This window comes from Drosophila teissieri, chromosome 3R (genome assembly GCF_016746235.2).
Source record: "Drosophila teissieri strain GT53w chromosome 3R, Prin_Dtei_1.1, whole genome shotgun sequence".
In the NCBI taxonomy this organism is placed as follows: domain Eukaryota; kingdom Metazoa; phylum Arthropoda; class Insecta; order Diptera; family Drosophilidae; genus Drosophila; species Drosophila teissieri.
The window spans coordinates 17351582-17369701 of record NC_053032.1 but is presented as its reverse complement, the minus strand read 5'-3'; the positions used below and the strand labels follow the sequence as shown (position 1 = coordinate 17369701).

The following is an 18120-nucleotide window of genomic DNA, read 5'->3' as shown; positions in this document are numbered from 1 at the left end:
ATCTTTTTCTTTGCCTAATTTACGTGCCAAAACATTTCATGCTGAAAATGAACTTTTTCGCATTTTTCCTTTCCCCACTTAATTGGTCTAATTTGTATGAATAATTATAAATTTTCGTGTACTCCCTGTGTAAATTTGAAACCTTTGCGAAAGGCGTAATAAATTGGCTCAATTTGAATCCCTTGGGTTAGCCTGTGAATATTTCAGCCCAGAGATTCGGGGTCCCAGTGGGAAAATATAGTAATGGTGTCAGTAATACCACTGAAAGAAATAATGGATAATAGGTCAATGTCATGATAGTAAAAAATGAAATAATTTCTAAACTTTCCGAATTCCATTTGGCATTTAAGATGCGTTGACATGGCCTCCTATTAGCTCAATATAGATATAATATAAGCTGGTTCAATGCGATGTATGGATATGCTGCGTTTCCTGCTAATCAGCTTACGTATTTAGCATATATTAGCATTTCCCATTAATTTACTATTATTTCGTGTGCGTGTGCGTGTGTGTGGGCTTTGGCTCCAATCTGGAATCGCTATGGAGTACTATCTCCCCCCAAAAATTTCCCCATAACCCCCTTGTGCGTGCCTGCCATTTAATTAACTGCACAGACAACATTTTCAATCTCAGCTCCACTCCACTCTACAAACGCAGCCCGATTGCGATGTCATTTCGAGTGGGAATGGCAGTCCGAAATGCTGTTATAATATCGCAAACAAGCTGTTGGGCTTACAAAATCTAATCCCCAGTCTGTGTCTGTACGAGTATGTCGGCGGCACTAAAAACTAATTGAAATTGCCATATTTCATGTATAATATACGAGAGCACGGCTTTATGGCATCTTATGTCATAACATAAAATTTGATAATGCCTTTTGGATTTTCACAGCATTAGCAGGCGAGTGTCGTCTCCTGCATTTTGGATATTAAATGGAACGTTATTTACGGAAAAAATCACACAGGCAGTGATCTTCGCCATCGCTCTGGAAAATATGCATCATTTGTATGACTTGAAAGCGAAGTGCCATTGCCATTTCGGCGCATAAGAAAGCGTGCAAATAAAATTTGATACGTATATTAAAAGATATGCGTGGCATCTCACATTTGAATTTGTTTGCGACATTGGAATGTATGCAGACAATGAGGACCATTTAGTAGATAATATCCATGCGACAGGGATCACAACAATGTGCCTTTCCTCGCCTGGGCATCTCAGTGATTGGTATCGGTGGAACGGCCAGGAGCATTTTGCGCTTCCTTTCATTGTCTTTTAGGCCATCGGCTCCGACAAATCCCCCCTTAGGTCTCCTAGGTCTCTTGTCCTTGCCCTCCTGCGGATTCCAGGGACGGACGAGAGTGCCTTTCTTCTGCAGATACTTGATCATGTTAATGCCCTTCTTCTTCGTCTCCACGGCGTCCTTCTCCGCCTGCTTGGCCGCCTTGGCTGCATCCTCGGCGGGCTTGAGGAATCTCTTGGGATAGCGCACTGGTATAGGTTCGGATTTCTCGCCTTTTGCTTTGCCTCCGCCCTGCGCTTTTCCGACAGCAGCGCTAGGAAAGCCCTTCCAGGCACCACCGCCAGGTCCGCCTCCAGGTCCGCCGGGGCCTCCAAAGCCACCAGGTCCGCCACCAGCTCCTCCGGCTCCACCGCCTCTTCCTGACCTTCCGCCACCAAAGACTCCTCGTGCGCCTCCGCCACCGCCTTCACCACCACCAGCTCCACCAAAGCCTGCACCAAATCCGCCGCCGCCTCCTGCCCCACCAATACCGCCAGCCATTCCTGCGCCACCGCCCCAAGCTCCTGGCACTCGGGGTCTGCCGCAAGGCATTGGATTGGGGCCATGTGGTCCGCCACCCAGCATCCCAAAGACGCCATCCTCGAAGACCAATTCGCCCGGCCATCCGAATGCAGTGCCCATGTAACGATCGCCCACGGCGCAGTCGAAACCCCTGTAATATGGAGGAATTTTGATGGGATACTTTGGAGGAATCGGCATCTGGTCCTTTTTGGAGGTCTGGGTGCCATGGTTAACGGTATCCGGCAAGGGCGGTTGGCACGGCTGCTCCGTTCCTGCTGGCGGAGTGACATCAAAGTCAAACTCCATGTCGCTTTCGCTGGTATCTGTGAGCACCAGATGGTCGCCAGCTGGCGGAATGCAATGGCGTCGGCACTCCCTGTTCAAAGCCCTCTGCAGATGAACCTTTTCGGTGGCGTCCCTGCAACGGCACATCATCAATGTTTGGTGACAGGTGCACTTGCGGAACCCCTTATCCTTCAGCTTTCTCTTGATCTCACGCAGGGCCACTGCCAGTTCGCTCTTCACAATCCGGAACGTGATGGGTTTCTGGCGCATACCCAGGGGAGTGAGCGGACGCAGAGTGATGAAGATCTCGCCGTTCTTCTTGCAGATATTTAACACCGGCGAGGCCAGCTCCTTTTCCCGCTCCAAAGTCTCCGTGTCCTTGCATTTGGCGAAGGCATTCCCGCGGCCAGGTTGCTCCAGGAAGAACTTCATCAGCTTCTTGATGGGCTTGCGGATGGCACCCGGACGCCAGCCCAGCTTTTTGGCCTCCCAGCTGCTGCTCCAGGCCCAGCCATGTCGCCGGGACACGAATCCCGATTGAAGGACACATCGCTTGTGTCTGCTGGAGATCTGACCCTTGTTGTTAGGTGGTATATAAGGTGGTTTCTTGGGCACTAGGATCTCCTTCTTGGGCTCTGGTTTCTCAGTCTTCTCCGTTTTGGGCACCGCTCGATCACAGTTCTCGTCCAGTTCGGACAACTTCTTGGTGTCCTTAATGTCGTAGAGATCGCGCAGCTCGGAGAAAACTTTGGCCAGATAGGGTCGACAGTCCTCGGAGCTCTTGTTTACCACACAGTAGTCCTCCGACTCCTTCGGCTCCACCTTTGGGCACTTGGGTGGTATCTGATCGCTCTTGAATATATCGGCGCACATCTTTCGGATGCGACAGTGGGCGCACATTTTGCCAAACTTGCAGCTGCAGCGACATGGCGGACACTCATCGTCGGCGGCTTTCTCCTTTCCGGCCTTCTCACAAGGATCCGTGCAGTAGTCATCCACGGTGGATGGTCCCTTGCCCAAGTACTCGAGCAGGATCTGGTCCGCCGATACCTTCCTCTCCTTGTGCCTATCCTCCACCACGGGCATCGGTTTGATTCCACACTTCGGGCACGCCGCAAACTTCGGCAGCCACGACATATTGGTCAGGCAGACCGGACAGAAGCGGATGGGTTTGATGTCCGGCCTCTGGCCATCGCAGTCGGCAATGGGAACCGGCATGAGGTTCTTCTCGCAAAAGTCCGGCTCGTGATCTTGGGTGGCGGGCAGGTAAACGAAGCACGGCTTGTCCGGTTTCTCGGGCAGCTCAAGAAACTGAGGAAGTTCCGGCTGACACCAGCAGGGGTTCATGCCAAAGTTGTTCGCCTCGTCGGGATTACGGCACGGAGGCTTGGGTGGCGGCATGCCCGTCTGTTTGGTAATGGAGTCGATCATCCGCTCGTACTCGATTGCCATTTTCTGAATACAACCATATATAATAAATTGTAATTAGAAATGTATATTTAGTAACCTTAAGTTCGCAACACGCTGGTATCCCAGATCCGTTCTCGGTCATCATCTTGTATGGCTTGATACCACCACCCGTGCTGCGATATCGATCCAGGTCCAGTCTGAGCCGCTCGTCGCCTTCCTCCTCCTCCAAATCATTTTGACAGGGCTCACAGGCACTAGGACACACCTGTGACTCGCCCATTACGAACATAATATCCTGTGCATTGATGCTCCTGTCCACGTTACGCGAGCACTCGAGTTCAGGCTCACTGCGCAGAGGTTAGCAAATACAAAATGAATGTGGCTATTTCGATTTACTTACTCTGCTATGCACATGACGACCATCCGGCAAGCGAACTCGAGTTTGCCGGTCACCACGCCGCCCGCAGCCAAGTCAATGACGTCCGAGTGAAGGATATCGCCCATGTCCTTGTCGATGGAATCCACTATGCTGGGGGGGAACGATGCCTGGCCCGAGCCAATCACCTTCTTGCTGTACACCACGCTGAAGGCTATCCCACACTCGTTTACCGCCTTGCGAACCTCCTTTGGCTCCTTTTGAAAGGAGAGACCAGCATTGGCCTTGAAATCGCTAACATTTATCTGACTCTGTGTGAGCAGAAGCGGAGTTTTGAAGAAGTTTGCAGTGACTTCGAGGTTTTTCGGATTCGTGAACTGGGTATTGTTGGCCTCCAAATGGGTGACTATAACGTCGAAGACGAAAATGGGAAGGGGCTCTTTCTTCGGCGGGGCTTTCTTTTCAGGTGGCTTGTCTTCCAGCTGAGGCTCTGCAATAGCTACAGCAACGGACTTCTTTTTGGGTCCCATCTTGATATCTAAATTTCTACTGTCTGGCTGGGCTTTCTCTTGTGGAGGAACTAGTCATTCGAGTTCCAGTTATGTTGAATTTTTTTACTTTAGATTTTTCAAATAGTATTTTTATAGACTTACTACACTAAACTTTACAATAAAACTGAGGTAGACAGGCAACACAGTGTTCTGAATATAAAAACAAACCCAACTCTGACCAGTTTCTAATAAAAAATGGCCACCAAACATTTATGACAGAATCCAAGGCATGTTTCGTTTCTTCATTTTTCGAATGCACAATGAGTATTTCCAGTTATTCGATTTCATTTGTTTATCTTTTTGAACGAAAGTTACGCATTTAACCCAAAGGCTGCGCCGAGCCCATTGAATGTCGAACTTGTTTTGAAGCGTTTGTTTGGTGTTGTGACCCCTGCCCCCAAATATTAAAATCACAATATGTTTTTGAAAAATCTAACATTTTATTAGTAAATGCTGCACTTCTTTTCTGTCGCACGAGGTCTGCATTGGATTCAGATACATTTTTAGCCAGAAAGACTATTGGTCTTCATAGACATTCACGGTACGATAGTCCAACGCCTCGACTCCCGCCGGTACAGGTAGAAAATTTACTACATTCGATCCCTCCGATAGATCCGCGTGCATCCAGTAGCCGGGATCCTCCCTGTCCGCTGCCAGGACGGCAGCCAGAGCAATGAGGAGAAAGGCACACAGAGCAAAGAACTTCATCGTTTCCAAATTTGATACACTTTGCTGTGCTGGATGATCTTATATAGCTAATATCGTAGTCGTTGGTGAAACCGATACCTGTTTCACCATTTCTCGTTCTTATTTTGAGCCAAGAATGTAGTGCAAATTATACGAAATTTGTTTCAAGATATAGGTTGTCTGTGATTAGCGCTGATGCTCGTAAACGGGTGCGCAAACAAGTTTATTGATATTATTTATGGCAACTGTTGTTTGTATAAAAAATAAACAAATTTCAAAGTCTATATTTAGGCTTTGAAGGTTTTGCCATGCTGTTTGTAAGCTGATAACTATATAACTAAAGCTGCACAATGAGATTTATTAACGCTTGACGTCGAATTCGTGTGGTAAATTAATACGAGTATTTGTGGGATGTCGTCGAACTAATCAGATCCTCCGATTAATTGCAAGATGTCCAGGAAGATGTTCATCACATCCATATAAATATTTAGGGCGGCGAATATGTACTCCTCGGGACTTATGGAGTACCTATGCTTGCCTCCCATCATCAATTGGGTATCGTAGACCAAATAAACGGAAAAGAGCAGGGCGCTCAATGAGGCATAGATGGTGGTGACCATATGTCCGCCCACGAAGATGGTCACGATCCCGAAGAGGAGCAGAATTATCAAGCAGCTCACCAGGATACCACCCATCACGGTAAAGTCGTAACGCGTCTGTAGCGCAAATAGAGTGAGTCCAAGGCAAACTGACGCCGTGATTAGCACGGACATGAAGATCTCCATCGGCGCATATCGGCAGGCTACCACGCCCAGCAAAAAGGACTCGGCTACCGTGAAGGCAGATAGGAAGATGAAGTTGGCTGGTGTCTGACGGCGCAGATCCTCATTGCAGCCCAGAGCCACCAGAGAGAAGACCACAATTAGGATGGCCACCCAAAACATCCAGGTGCTGTCTGCCACTATCAGACGCACCTGCTTATTAGCAGTAAGGGAAACTATGACGACCAGGGAAGTGATCAGTTGTGCCAACAGGATTAGGTACACCTTCCGGATGAATCCCCGCCGGATGCTGGCGCTGCAGAATCCCAGGCCCTTGTCTTCATCCTCCTGTTCCATGTCGGAGCCGTATGCTGGATATCTGCCCAGGGGAATACACTCCGCCTGGTGGCTACGATTTCCATACTGCTGCACTGGTTCTTGCGCAATATCCAACATTGTGTCCTTGGAATAAACCTCTCAAGTGAATGCTTACGTTTGATTTAAGAACTTTAATCGGCAATTTCAGTAGAGTATGGCAGAAGAGTCAACGATAAATGAAATCTACTTCTGAGAAACTCTAAGTCGATGAAAGGTTTGTTAATAATTATAATGACTCAATATAACTTCCTTTAAAACCCTTTCTTGAGAAACGTCTACCGATGAAATAAATGTAAAATAATTATTAATAACATGTAAGATACCTAGATCCCGCAAGTCCAATCTTTGCAGTAACACCACTTTGATCAAATCAACAAACCAACGAAATGAAATGTTAAAACAAAAAAAAAAATGTTAGACTCGGCAAGTGATACTTATCAAGAACTTATATACTTGTTATTGCCGCAACTGTCTCATTTACACCTTCTGTCTGAAGGGCATACAAAGAAGTACAACAAATTCTTTGTCTAAACAGCGTTTTTATTCAACATCGATTGTATTCCAGTACTCGAGTAGCTTTCCTCCGGTTAAATGGTCCAATTATAGATTATCCTGCAGTTTTCTTTAGGTCCTTTCCAGAAAGCGCACTTGTCTCCGGAGAACTATTGGCCTGGACGGCAGCCAGGATGAGCAGCACAAAGGCACAGAGAGCGAAGATCTTCATTTTGGGAACTTGGAATGCAGTCTGCCAGTTGGCATAGCGCTTTTATACTACCGTTTGCATTTGACTGCGACCAGTTTATAATTTCTATTTTGACTGAGCCATATAATTAGCATATTTAATCAAATTCTAATGCTCTTATTAATAGAATTTGAGCAATATTTTGAAAACAAGCTGGCTTGCGTCGCAATAACACTCAAAAAAATGTTGGTCTCTTGTCATGAACAAAAATACCTAAAATTGTACAAAATACTATAGAAAAATCCTTGTAACTCAAAATGACTTCCTTAGTAGCAGCACCGAAATGAAACACTGCATCTGTAAATTTTAGTTTTAATAAAAAAACTGCTATTTCCTTGATTTTGCTCTCATTTTTCGAATTATCTTTCGCGGCAGTTGTCTCCAAACAGTTTTGGTGAACCGATAAGGATCGACGGCGTCTCTGGCGGTTCCAATCGGGAGCGGAGCCCCGGCCTTCTTGCCCCACACCTTTGGATGCCTCCAGACGACGGGCATTCCATGCTGGCCACCACCCCTGTATCCATAGAATCCGTCCTCGAAAACGGTTTCTATATTGTCCCCGAAAGCAGTGCCCATATATCGATCTCCTGCCGCACAATCGTAGTCCCTGTAGTAGGGATTGTGGGTCACTGGGTATGGAGGTGCTATCGCTGGTGGCTGCTTCTTCGCAGTCTGGGTGCCGTGGTTCACCACGTTCCTTAGGGCTTTCCTCTTCGGTCTACGAGTTCCCGCCGGCGGAGTCACATCCAGATCGAACTCCAAGTCGCTCACACTCGTGTCGGTGAGCACCAAGTGCTCGGGACAGGGCTCTATGAAACGCTTCTGGCACTCTTTCTTGAGGGCCTTGTTCAGGTGAATCTTATCCAAGGCATCGCGACAGGTGCACATCATCAGGGACTGGTGGCAGGAGCACTTCTCGAAGCCCTGATCCTTCAGAGCGCGCTTGATCTGACGCAGTGCCACGGCCAGATGGCTCTTCACGATCCGGAAGGTGATGGGCCTCTGCCTCATGCCCAAAGTGGGCAGTGGACGAAGGGTCACGTATATCTCGCCATTTCGCTTGCAAATGTTGAGCACGGGATGACCAAATCGCTGCTGCGCCTCGTAGTCAGCTGTCACCTTGCGGCACACGTTCTGATCTCTACTGCGCATCAGGAAGTGACGCATGACATGGCCGGAGGATCGCAGGATGGCTCCTGGCCGCCAGCCGTTTTTCCGAGCCTCGCAGCTCTTGGTCCAGTTCCAGCCATGGCGACGGGACACGATGCTCGTTTGCGTAAGGCAGCTTTTGTGGCCCGCCTTTGGAGGGTGGCTTTCCCTGTGGGGGATTCTGTCTCCTGGGTATAGGGATTCCGTCAGCTCCTTGATGGATCGCTTGCTGCGGATAGAGAATAAGGACTGAGCGGCGCAGCGTTCTCTGATGGCCGAAAGCTTCTTGGTGTCGTGGATATGGTAGAGACTCTTCAGCTCGTAAAACACTTTCGCCAGGTAGGGAAGATCATCGTCCTCGTCAGATTCCATGACCACGCAGAAATCCTCACTTGAACGGGGTTTCGGTACTCGGGGTTTCGGTTTTGGTGGAGCCTTGGAGGCAAAAATGTCATTGCACATGTTGCGGATGCGGCAGTGGGGGCATGTTATACCCTTGGTGCATGTGCAACGACACGGTGGACAGACGTCGTCGTTCCAGATCTTCCGGCGCACCTTTTCGCAGGCTGGCTCACAAAAGTCCTCGACTCCGGGCGGTGCCTTTGGTTTCACCAGCTGCTCTGCCACAATTTCTTCGGCCGTAATAGGCTTGATCTGATGTCCTTGGAGTATGGGCACTGCTTTAGTATTGCATTGCGGGCATGGTGTGTACTTTGGCAACCAGGACATTGAGCACAAGCACACAGGACAGAAGCGTGTAGGTTTCACGCCATGCAATAAGTCGGATCTCACGGGAACTGGGATGCAGGATTGCATGGGAGTGGGAATGTGAGTCCACGGCGTGGAAACTGAACTCATGACATTCGCATCGGAAGGATGCTCCGTGGGAGCCAATGAGCTCGAGGGCAGATCCATTTGTTTAACCTTCTTGGTCACCGAGTCAATTATATTGGAGTACTGCTCGGTGAGCCTCTTTAGCTGCGTAAATGAGGGTTTCTCCTTGGGACAGGGATCATCAGCTGGGAAGATTGCACGACGATTTTCCAAGCTTCTGTAGCGCTGCAAGTCCAGGCTCAGGCGCTCATCTCCTACTTCGGGAGGAAGTTCAGAACACGGCTCCGATGGAATTTGGAGTAAGGGATCGGGATCCCCGATGACAAACATGATATCCTGGGGATTGAAGGTCGGGCCCTGGCTAGCACAGCTGACTCGTTCGCTTTTCTCCTTCTTCGGCAGTATCCCCGATGATTTGCTGGTCCGCAAGAGGCTGGTCCGGGAAAGACTGGTCCGGGAAAGGCTTTGCCTTAAGGGTTTCTGCACTGGATGCTCCTCGCACTTTATGGTCAAGCGGATTAGCACGCTCACCGTTCCAATAACGTCATCTCGACGAACCAAATCGACTGTATCCACGTGCAGCAGATCGTTCATTGTGGGGCTGATCTTGTCGAGAAACTCCACGGGGAAGTTCACAGTGGCCTTGCCCAGAGTTGAACCCTGGTAGATGCCCGCCAAAGACAAGCCCTTCTCCTCCAGACTTTGACGCAATGTCGATGCTTCCATAGCGAGCTCCAGCTCCCTGTTTGCCGCAAACTGGTCGACATTGATTCGGCTGGACGTTACCTTCACTGATTTTCCCGCAACCTTGGTGTCCACCAGGAGTTTGATGGGTTCTTCGATCGTCACGCCAAAAATATTCAGATCGGTGATGACCAAGTCGAAAAGAAAGTTAACCGATTCCGCCATTTTGAGGTTGTTAACTGGGGCTACTTGGGAATTTGTATGCCTGAGGTCAGTCCTTCTGAGATATCATCTATTAATATGGGTGATTAAAAAAGTAATATGAACTGGAAACGCAAGTAAGGTGTGTGTTTGGTTTACAGGAGTAGGAATCTAACTGACTGAACGCAATTGGCATTAAACTCAAAGCTAAATTCGAAGAAGAAAAGTGGTTCTGGAATCCCAAAAGATTAAAAGCGATATTTAGGACACACAGTAGCATTTATTATGAACAGTAGAGTCCTACAGTTTGCGATTTGTGTGCATTTGGCGAACAATATTCTTTGGAAGTGACTTCCAAACAGTTCGGGTGAACCTATATGGATCGATTTGATCAGGAGCGGTGCCAATTGGCATTGGTGCACCTGTACGCTTTCCCCAAACCCTTGGATCTCGCCGACCGGGAGCTTTGCCATGCTGACCTCCGCCTTCATATCCAAATATGCCATCCTCGAACACGGTCTCCAGATTGTCCCCGAAGGCAGTGCCCATATAGTGATCTCCAGCTGCGCAATCAAAGGCCCTCCAATAGTTACTATCGGGCACTGGGTACTTGGGTTCTATAGATGGTATCCCTTTCTTTTGAGTCTGTGTGCCATGGTTCACCACGTTCCGGAGGGCTTCACTCCTCGGCCATCGTGTTCCTGTTGGCGGAGTAACATCCAGGTTGAACTCGAGGTCACTGATGCTCGTGTCGGTGAGCACCAAGTGCTCGGGACAGGGTTCCATGATTCGTCGCTGGCACTCGATTTTCAGTGCCTTGTTGAGCTCGAACTTCTCCAAGGCATCGCGACAGGTGCACAGCATCAGGGACTTGTGGCAAGTGCACTTCCTGAAGCCCTGATCCTTCAAAGCGCGCTTAATCTGACGCAGGGCCACCGCCAGTTCGCTCTTCACAATGCGGAAGGTTATGGGTCTCTGTTTCATCTCCGAAGTGGCCAGGGCGCGAAGGGTGACAAATATCACTCCGTCCTGTTTGCAAATATTAAGTATTGGCTGGCCGCTGCGTTCCCGCTTGTCTTTTCCACATTGGTCGCCACGATTCGTCTTGCGCATCAGGAAGAAGCGCATCACCTGACTAGCTGCTCGAAGAATGGCCCCCGGCCTCCAACCGTACTTCCTGGCCAACCAGGATCGTGGCCAATCCCAACCGTGCCGACGAGGAACACAGTGTGTCTCCGGCAAACAGGTCTTGTGCCCCGCCGTCTGGCGACTCAAAGTACCGGGAATGTGGGGATCAAAGGAATTGGGGGAATGCCTAAGGCTGATGGAAGGTCTACTGTCAATTGGCAGTAGGGTTTGCGATTCGCAGCGCTGCTGCATGTCCAGCAGCTTCTTGGTGTCGTGCAGATGATACAGATCCTTGAGCTCGTTTAAAACTCTGGAGAGGTAGGGACGATCGTTAATGGGGTTTGTGATCACACAGAAATCCTCGTCTTCGCGGGGACTGGGCACCTTTACATGCCGCTCCTGCTCTTGCGGAATTCTTGCGGAGTTCTCACCATTAAAAACATCCTCGCACATTCTGCGAATGCGGCAATGGGCGCAAGTCTTTCCGGCGGAGCAAGTGCAGCGGCATGGAGGACACTCCTCGTCAGACTCAGATTCAGAGCTCTGAACGGGTTGGCCCAATTCAGGTTTCTTCTTTTTCTTTAATGGCTTGGTTTTTATAATCGGGACTTGGCACGACTTACAGCCAATCTCTTCGGATTCTTCATGTTTTGGCTTCACCAGCTGCTCTTCTACAATCTCATCCGCAGTTAATTGACGGCTGTGATGTTCTTCCAGCACAGGAAGAGCAGTTGCATGGCATTTGGGGCATTTGGCATATTTCGGTAGCCAGGACATGGGACACAAGCAAATGGGGCAAAAACGAATGGGATTTACATCGTTGTCGGTGTCATCTTTCACAGGAACTGGTATTTTACGCTCTTCTGCTGGATCCATGGGTGCGTTTGAAATCGGAGCACTCTTCTCCGATGGGGGATCCACCGAGCTAGAAGGCATATTCATCTGGTTAATTTTCTCTGATACCATTCCAATGATCCTTGAGTAATGAAGTGTCAGCTGCCTGAGTTGACCAATCGAGGGGTTCTCCTCGGGACAGGGTTCGTTATCTGGTATGCGACGATTTTCCAAGCTCTTATAGCGCTCTAGGTCCAGATCCAGACGCACATCCCCTTCTTCAAACGGAAGTTCCGAGCACGGTTCTGATGGAATCTTGAGCAGCGGATCGGGATCACCGATGACGAACATCACGTCCTGGAGGTTAAATGTCCTACCCAGTCCTTGGCAACTTTGTTTGGGTACCACCTTTTTGGGAGGGATCTCCACTGCAGAGGACTTTCGGGAAGATCGACGGGAACTGGACCTTCGCGGTTCCTTAATGATGTCCAGATCTGTGCACTTGACGATCAGTACTAGTCGAATGCTGATGGTGCCAACGCAGTCAACTCGGCGCATTAGATTTATTGTATCCTCGAAATAGAGGTCGTTCATTTTGGGGTCTATTTTATCAATAAAGGTGTCCGGAAAGAGCAGCACATTACTGCCCAAAGTTGAGCCCGCATGTCGGGCGGATATCTGCATTCCCTGATCCTCCAGGGTCCGTCGCAGTGCAGATGGACTAATGGTGAACTCGGTCACTCTGTTGGCCTCGAAATCCTGCACGTTTATACGACTGGATGTGATTCGGACATTGACACCACCGAACTTGACTTGCACCTGCAGTTCTTCGGGTTCCTTGACTGGCTTGTTCAACTCCACGTTAGTGACCACAATATCGAACAGGAAATCTGTCTCGTCATCTTGTTGGCCACTTTCCATTGAAAAGCTAGCAATATCTCGTATAAACTATACCAAAATTTGTGTAAAAGTGAAAAGTGTGTGTGAACTGTTTAGGAGAGTAATGCACATAAGACTTAAAAAAGGGAGACCCTAAAGTCAAAGCTATGCTCTGAAAATTGGATTTTTAACAATATTTGTTCACAAAAATATATTACCGACCAAGGCTTTAAAATAATGTCGCCTTTTAATTAAATGCATACAAGTGGACCAATTATTTGTAATTATTATTACTGCAAATTCCCTTTTCATTACACACCGCTTGCCTGGAAATTAAATAACGTCAAATAAATCATTAGTTCTAAACTCTTGGGAGCAGCTGTCCACAAGCTTTTCCAACTGTGAACTCCAGTGACCTCCTGTCTGACCAAAGAGTCCTGCGGGATTTCGAGCCTGACTGGGCCAGTGAGAAGGAGCCAAATGGATTTCTAATTACCCCGGCCACTCCCCAGTCACAAGTTCGCCTGTTGCTGCCCAGGAGCCAATGGTCGGGGAAAGTCGCAGCCCCTCGTGGAAAATCCCGCTTCCATTTATCGCTACACCTTGCGTAAGCCGCTTAACACGCGATTCCTGGGAAATCTCACACGCCCCCAGAGGCGGAATGCCCCATTTATCAAATCAGCTCACATGCTTATCTAAATGAAGTTCAATTTTAATTAAATTTCGCGCATTACGTTGACGCGAAAATCGGTTATCCTTGCTGTTTCAGTCGCCCCAGTTGGAGACTGCTCTCCACCCAAAAACTAGTTTTTAAGCGCATTTGCGCCGAACAGTGGGAAAAAGTGGGAAATTTGTCGAAAAATGCTGAGCCGCAAAATGAAAACGTTTTATCGAGAAGACCGCCCGACTAACCAAGCCGATTTAATTGGATACAAATTGGTGCAGCCAAATGTTCACTGTGCATAAATTATATAACACCCGTGTACATTCCAATTTACTCTAGGAAGAGGTCCATGGGTGAGGTGTGTTCTTAAACTAACAAATTGTATGGGTGTACTAAAACCCTTAATTGTAGATAAATCTTTTAAATAAATACTGGTATTTTAAAACAATTTTAAATAGTCAGTCGCAACAGTTTGAAATATTTTATGATGCCTTTTACAAATCGAAGCTTCTACCACAAAGTTCTTATTTTACATATTTCTGACAATGGAAATATTTCTAAGAAAATGGTTTCATAAAAGCAGAAAATATCTAGAATTTTAAATACATTTCCATCATTCTAGAAACTTATTGAAGTACACATTTCCTTCTGGTTATGTTTACAAACCCATCAGACAACTCATTGAAAATGTAAGTCTGCCACAAGAGTTCATAAGAGTATTTAGTTTATGTCTAATAACTTTTCGCCCGATGGCTCCACAATTTGGACCGAGTTTGCACAAATATTTTCGGCCACAGAACGTGTGAGAATCGAAGAGTGAATGCTGGGCAACAATTTCGTGTGGCCAAATTGGCTTTTCTGGCCGAAACCTGGCATTAATGACTTGTTAATTAGTTGGCCATTTTGTCGAGTAAAGCAATTGGAAAACAATTTTGCCAGCAATTGTCATTGGTTGAGTCCTGTCGAAATGCACGAATTCCTTCGATTGCATAATTTATGTGCTGCATCGGTTTTGATGGACGACTCACAAAACTAAAGCCGTACCGTTTTGGCCACATTTATTTGCATATTTGTGCTCTTGCACTCTAATTGCTTTGCCAAATTAATGTCTGGCCTTAAAATAAATGCAAAACATTTTGCCTTTGCTAGAAAAAACCACCAATTAGGATGCCTGAATGTGAATATGCTTGACCATAGCCCTGAACTTCTGACTGGGTGAAATGGCACATATGTACAGACTGTACGTACATACGTGGAGTATAATAAATCCTTTGGATAAACCATAAAACAAAAGATATTCCTCACCAGCAGCTGGCAAAACTAATTCCGATTCTCTGCTGGCATCCACATACTCTCACAAGTAATTGGTTGAAGCAAGTGCTTTTGGTTTTTGCCTCTTGTTTTGCTCGGGCGAACACTCTTGGTTTTGGCACGTTACGTATACGCCACAAGTACCTAATGCCAGGCACCTAATACCCAGCTCGTTGGCGGTTGCGGCTGCTGCATCTAGCCCAGTTTCACACTGCCACACTGACACACTGCCACTCTGACACTTGGCTGGAGCATTGCTGATGCGGCTGGGAGCACTGCTCCTGCTGGCAGACAAATGAGCGCCAACATTAAACGCTTCTGAAATATGCTGGCGAATCATTCACCACCGGAGCAGGAGCAGTACGAGCAGCAGCCACAGAAGCAGGAGCAGGAGCATCCGAGGAATGGAAAGTGGCGGTGTGGAGCTCTTCATGCCAATAAATCTGGGAATTCTGCACCCGGAACGCAGCTTGTTCTCCGGGGTCCAAAGTGTTAAATCGTATTTAATTCGAAGCTCTTTGGGTTATTCAATGCATTAAATAAATGTGGAGTAGAAGTTTATTCATTGAACAGAAACCCCTTACCTTAATTGGAGAGACCTTTGAGAGCTTGCTTGTTTGAAAACTATAGCATCTTAGTAGGAGTGGATTTGAGTTTCTCCATTTAACTACTACAAGTTATGTAGCGGGAAAAAGTTTGACTAGATCTCGCCCGTTTCCAGAGTAAAGCAGTACCACAGGTCCTCGCCCATCCTGAAAAATGGGTAAGAAAGGAAAAAAAGACAAGGGAAAGAAGGGAAAGAAAAGCGTTTTCGGATCCAGGTCTGCACCTGCACCGGAATTACCTCCTGAACCAGTTTTACCCAAAAATACGCCCGTCTTCTCCTTCGATCTGGTTATCACCCGACTGGAGGTAAAGGGCGTGGTCCTGGCTGATGCCAGAAAACTGCTGGTGAAGGTCGGCTTTGGGGGCAACAAGCTCAGTCTCACAGCTAGCAGGACCAATGTGAGCGAGTTCAAGCCGAATGCCAGTCACACTTTCCAGGCGGAGCCACCGAATCTTGCCCAGAAAGTCGAGGAAAGTGGCATAGACTTTGAGGTGGTGTACGATGGTCAAGTGGTTGGCTTGGGCAAACTGAGTCTGCCCAAAAGATTATGCAACAGAATAAAACTGGACATGAAGGCATTCTCCTACACTAGCACATGTGCTCTGGAAATGGAGGGGAAACCAGTCGGCGCATTAGAGTTCCTTTGCAAGCTGTTCATCAGATGTGGCGATTATGCCAGGTGAGCTGGGATTACCTTACACAGTGCTAAGTAATGAAGACCACTTGATTTTTTCCAGGGAGGGCGAAACCTGCCCCAATTTGGACAGGAATCTTAGCCCCAAGGACATCGTTTTTGTGGTCGGCAAATCGCAGGCCAATACCAGCTGCTGCGATCCCTGTCGAGATGCTCTGGAAATCGAGGCGAGGAAACAGAAGGATTATAGTATTCAATCGAGGCTTAGTCAAAAATAGAAAACCAACCATCACCAGATAGTAAGTAATGTTTGGTCACTTACGAAGTTAGGTTAGAAGCAGGTCCCTTAAGGCCCGTTTGGAATAATATATACAAAATTAAAAGTCACAACTATTCATCGATGTCACTTTAGAGCACACAATTCAATAAAGCTTGCGTTAAACAACTTAAGCCGAATTCTCTTGCTCATAAATTTATTAAATAAATTCTCCTGCTACTCCTTGCTATTAAAGTGAACGAAATCATTGTTGCAATATGTACACTTTAATTTATAACAGCCCCAGCTCAAGTTTACCTAAATCACAGTGTTCAATGCTTTACTTTGGATTCACGTCCGAACTAGCTTCATTCAATCCTTGTTTGCTGGCCAAACAGCTTTAAAGGTCCTTTTTGCCTTTAAAACTTGCCATACTGAAGTCGTTTTGTCGTTGGCTGTCTAGAAATCTGCTTGATTAGAAGTGACTTCAATTTAGGGTGTTTTTCTGGCTTTTGTAGATAAGCAAATATTTGGGCACGGGATCAGGTTGGATTTTTATTACACATTTTGCTCATTTTAATGTCCTGGCTGCCTTGAGTTGTTTGTCAGGACCTTCCTCGTCCTGCAATTCGTGGCACACACATGTGTGCGCATAAGGAAAAGTGAGTTCATCTATTTTTTATTTGCCTTCAGCCAGATGCTTCAATATCATTTATATATACGTTCATGTAAATGGCTGTAACCCGCATTATGCTCAAGGAAAATTTCAATATTGACTTCCTCGCGTGTCTGTGTCCCTTTCCATTGTGAAGAAGTCTTAAGCCCAAAGAAACTCCCAGTCGAGTAAATAATTGAATATTTATTCGATCTCTGAACTTCATTTTGCTGCTCAGCCCCGCTATTCAGCAAATATCCATTGTTCGGGGACATTTTTTACAGCATCAAGTTAAATTACATCCGCTGTCTGACATAATATTGCATATTACACCTAGATTGTGCGATAAGAACATTGAAATCCGAAGATATTCGAAGAGAATATTCTGGGCACTGGCTTCGGACTTTCAGCAGGCAACCGCAAAGAGGAAATTAAAACTTCACTCAAAAGAGGAGCAAGTGTGTGGTCTTTGGGTTTTCCTTAAGGGAACTGCTTTGGAATTGGAAAACCATGTGGAATCTGTTCTGTAAATTTAAAGAGCTTCGCTTAAATACAATTTCTGATGAGTGAACAAAAAGGTAGTTTCAAAAATATTACCTATACGACTCGTGTGTCTGTAGAATTATAATGAGGGGAACAGCCGTTTTGTTTGCTTCAATGTCCACATAAAGTTGACTATTGACGGTATGTTTGGTAAAAGTTATTTGTTGTGTTCCGTGATTTACTAGTAACAGAAGCCCTCGGCACCAAAATGTCCAACCAATTTCCCGTCAAGATATGACTTTCAGCCAGTGCTCCTCTATGCTGTTTTCCATTTGGTGCATCATACGAACAAATAACCAAACAAACGCTCGTTTGCGGTGCCCGGCGTTGAATTGAATTCCTGCACAATTTTTAATGAACTCGAAATTCCAGGCACATGCGAAGCCAGCAGGACCACTGCCATTTTCTCACAGTACACCACCCCCAGCCACCCCCATCCACCCAATCACCCACTCACAGAGTCAAACAAGTGAAACAATCGGCAGTGACATGCCAATATATATTTGTGGGAAAAACGTTTTCAAAAAAAACTAACACTTACCTTTTCGAAGCCACTGGCACTGCAATAATTGAATCAAATTCAACGTAGTACGTTTCTGAAGTCTGTCAATGATAAAAGCCTTTTTTGCAATCGAAAGCAATCTGGGCTGAATTCTGCTGAAAATGCAATTAACTGAAAGGCAAAAAACACAAGCTTCTGCTTATCAATATGCTTCAGTATTTATTTAAGTATTTCTCACTTTGCTTTAG

The 18120-nt window shown here is 46.8% G+C and overlaps 6 protein-coding genes across 6 annotated transcripts; 1 reads left to right on the top strand and 5 right to left on the bottom strand.

Moving 5' to 3' along the window:
- Positions 1 to 1061: 1061 nt before the first annotated feature.
- LOC122619925 lies at positions 1062 to 4610 on the bottom strand. Its single transcript, XM_043797150.1, has 3 exons — positions 3897 to 4610; positions 3594 to 3843; positions 1062 to 3541 (listed from the first exon to the last, which is right to left on the bottom strand). Exons 1-3 carry the CDS (start codon positions 4400 to 4402, stop codon positions 1154 to 1156), a joined length of 3144 nt encoding a protein of 1047 aa, XP_043653085.1. The 5' UTR covers positions 4403 to 4610; the 3' UTR covers positions 1062 to 1153.
- A 678-nt stretch (positions 4611 to 5288) lies between these two features.
- Positions 5289 to 6441, bottom strand: LOC122621153 (protein lifeguard 1). Its single transcript, XM_043798910.1, has one exon. It carries the CDS (start codon positions 6325 to 6327, stop codon positions 5533 to 5535), a length of 795 nt encoding a protein of 264 aa, XP_043654845.1. The 5' UTR covers positions 6328 to 6441; the 3' UTR covers positions 5289 to 5532.
- Positions 6442 to 6817: 376 nt separating this feature from the next.
- LOC122620280 lies at positions 6818 to 7275 on the bottom strand. The gene has a single exon (XM_043797665.1). It carries the CDS (start codon positions 6971 to 6973, stop codon positions 6857 to 6859), a length of 117 nt encoding a protein of 38 aa, XP_043653600.1. The 5' UTR covers positions 6974 to 7275; the 3' UTR covers positions 6818 to 6856.
- Positions 7276 to 7291: 16 nt separating this feature from the next.
- On the bottom strand, positions 7292 to 10029 carry LOC122620279. The gene has a single exon (XM_043797664.1). It carries the CDS (start codon positions 9881 to 9883, stop codon positions 7319 to 7321), a length of 2565 nt encoding a protein of 854 aa, XP_043653599.1. The 5' UTR covers positions 9884 to 10029; the 3' UTR covers positions 7292 to 7318.
- A 130-nt stretch (positions 10030 to 10159) lies between these two features.
- Positions 10160 to 12841, bottom strand: LOC122620579. Its single transcript, XM_043798109.1, has one exon. The coding sequence runs from the start codon at positions 12740 to 12742 to the stop codon at positions 10160 to 10162; it is 2583 nt and encodes an 860-aa protein (XP_043654044.1). The 5' UTR covers positions 12743 to 12841.
- A 2467-nt stretch (positions 12842 to 15308) lies between these two features.
- Positions 15309 to 16366, top strand: LOC122621338. Its single transcript, XM_043799172.1, has 2 exons — positions 15309 to 15961; positions 16020 to 16366. Exons 1-2 carry the CDS (start codon positions 15435 to 15437, stop codon positions 16192 to 16194), a joined length of 702 nt encoding a protein of 233 aa, XP_043655107.1. The 5' UTR covers positions 15309 to 15434; the 3' UTR covers positions 16195 to 16366.
- Positions 16367 to 18120: the final 1754 nt, after the last annotated feature.

What these genes read in the sequence shown, in the direction of transcription:
- LOC122619925 (XM_043797150.1), bottom strand. Translation starts at nt 4,402, where the DNA reads ATGGGACCCAAAAAGAAGTCCGTTGCTGTAGCTATTGCAGAGCCTCAG. An exon ending in GTCGTCATGTGCATAGCAGA is followed by an intron (nt 3,844 to 3,896) that starts GTAAGTAAATCG and finishes ACCTCTGCGCAG; the next exon opens with TGAGCCTGAACTCGAGTGCT. An exon ending in CAGCGTGTTGCGAACTTAAG is followed by an intron (nt 3,542 to 3,593) that starts GTTACTAAATAT and finishes GGTTGTATTCAG; the next exon opens with AAAATGGCAATCGAGTACGA.
- LOC122621153 (XM_043798910.1), bottom strand. Translation starts at nt 6,327, where the DNA reads ATGTTGGATATTGCGCAAGAACCAGTGCAGCAGTATGGAAATCGTAGC.
- LOC122620280 (XM_043797665.1), bottom strand. Translation starts at nt 6,973, where the DNA reads ATGAAGATCTTCGCTCTCTGTGCCTTTGTGCTGCTCATCCTGGCTGCC.
- LOC122620279 (XM_043797664.1), bottom strand. Translation starts at nt 9,883, where the DNA reads ATGGCGGAATCGGTTAACTTTCTTTTCGACTTGGTCATCACCGATCTG.
- LOC122620579 (XM_043798109.1), bottom strand. Translation starts at nt 12,742, where the DNA reads ATGGAAAGTGGCCAACAAGATGACGAGACAGATTTCCTGTTCGATATT.
- LOC122621338 (XM_043799172.1), top strand. Translation starts at nt 15,435, where the DNA reads ATGGGTAAGAAAGGAAAAAAAGACAAGGGAAAGAAGGGAAAGAAAAGC. An exon ending in AGATGTGGCGATTATGCCAG is followed by an intron (nt 15,962 to 16,019) that starts GTGAGCTGGGAT and finishes GATTTTTTCCAG; the next exon opens with GGAGGGCGAAACCTGCCCCA.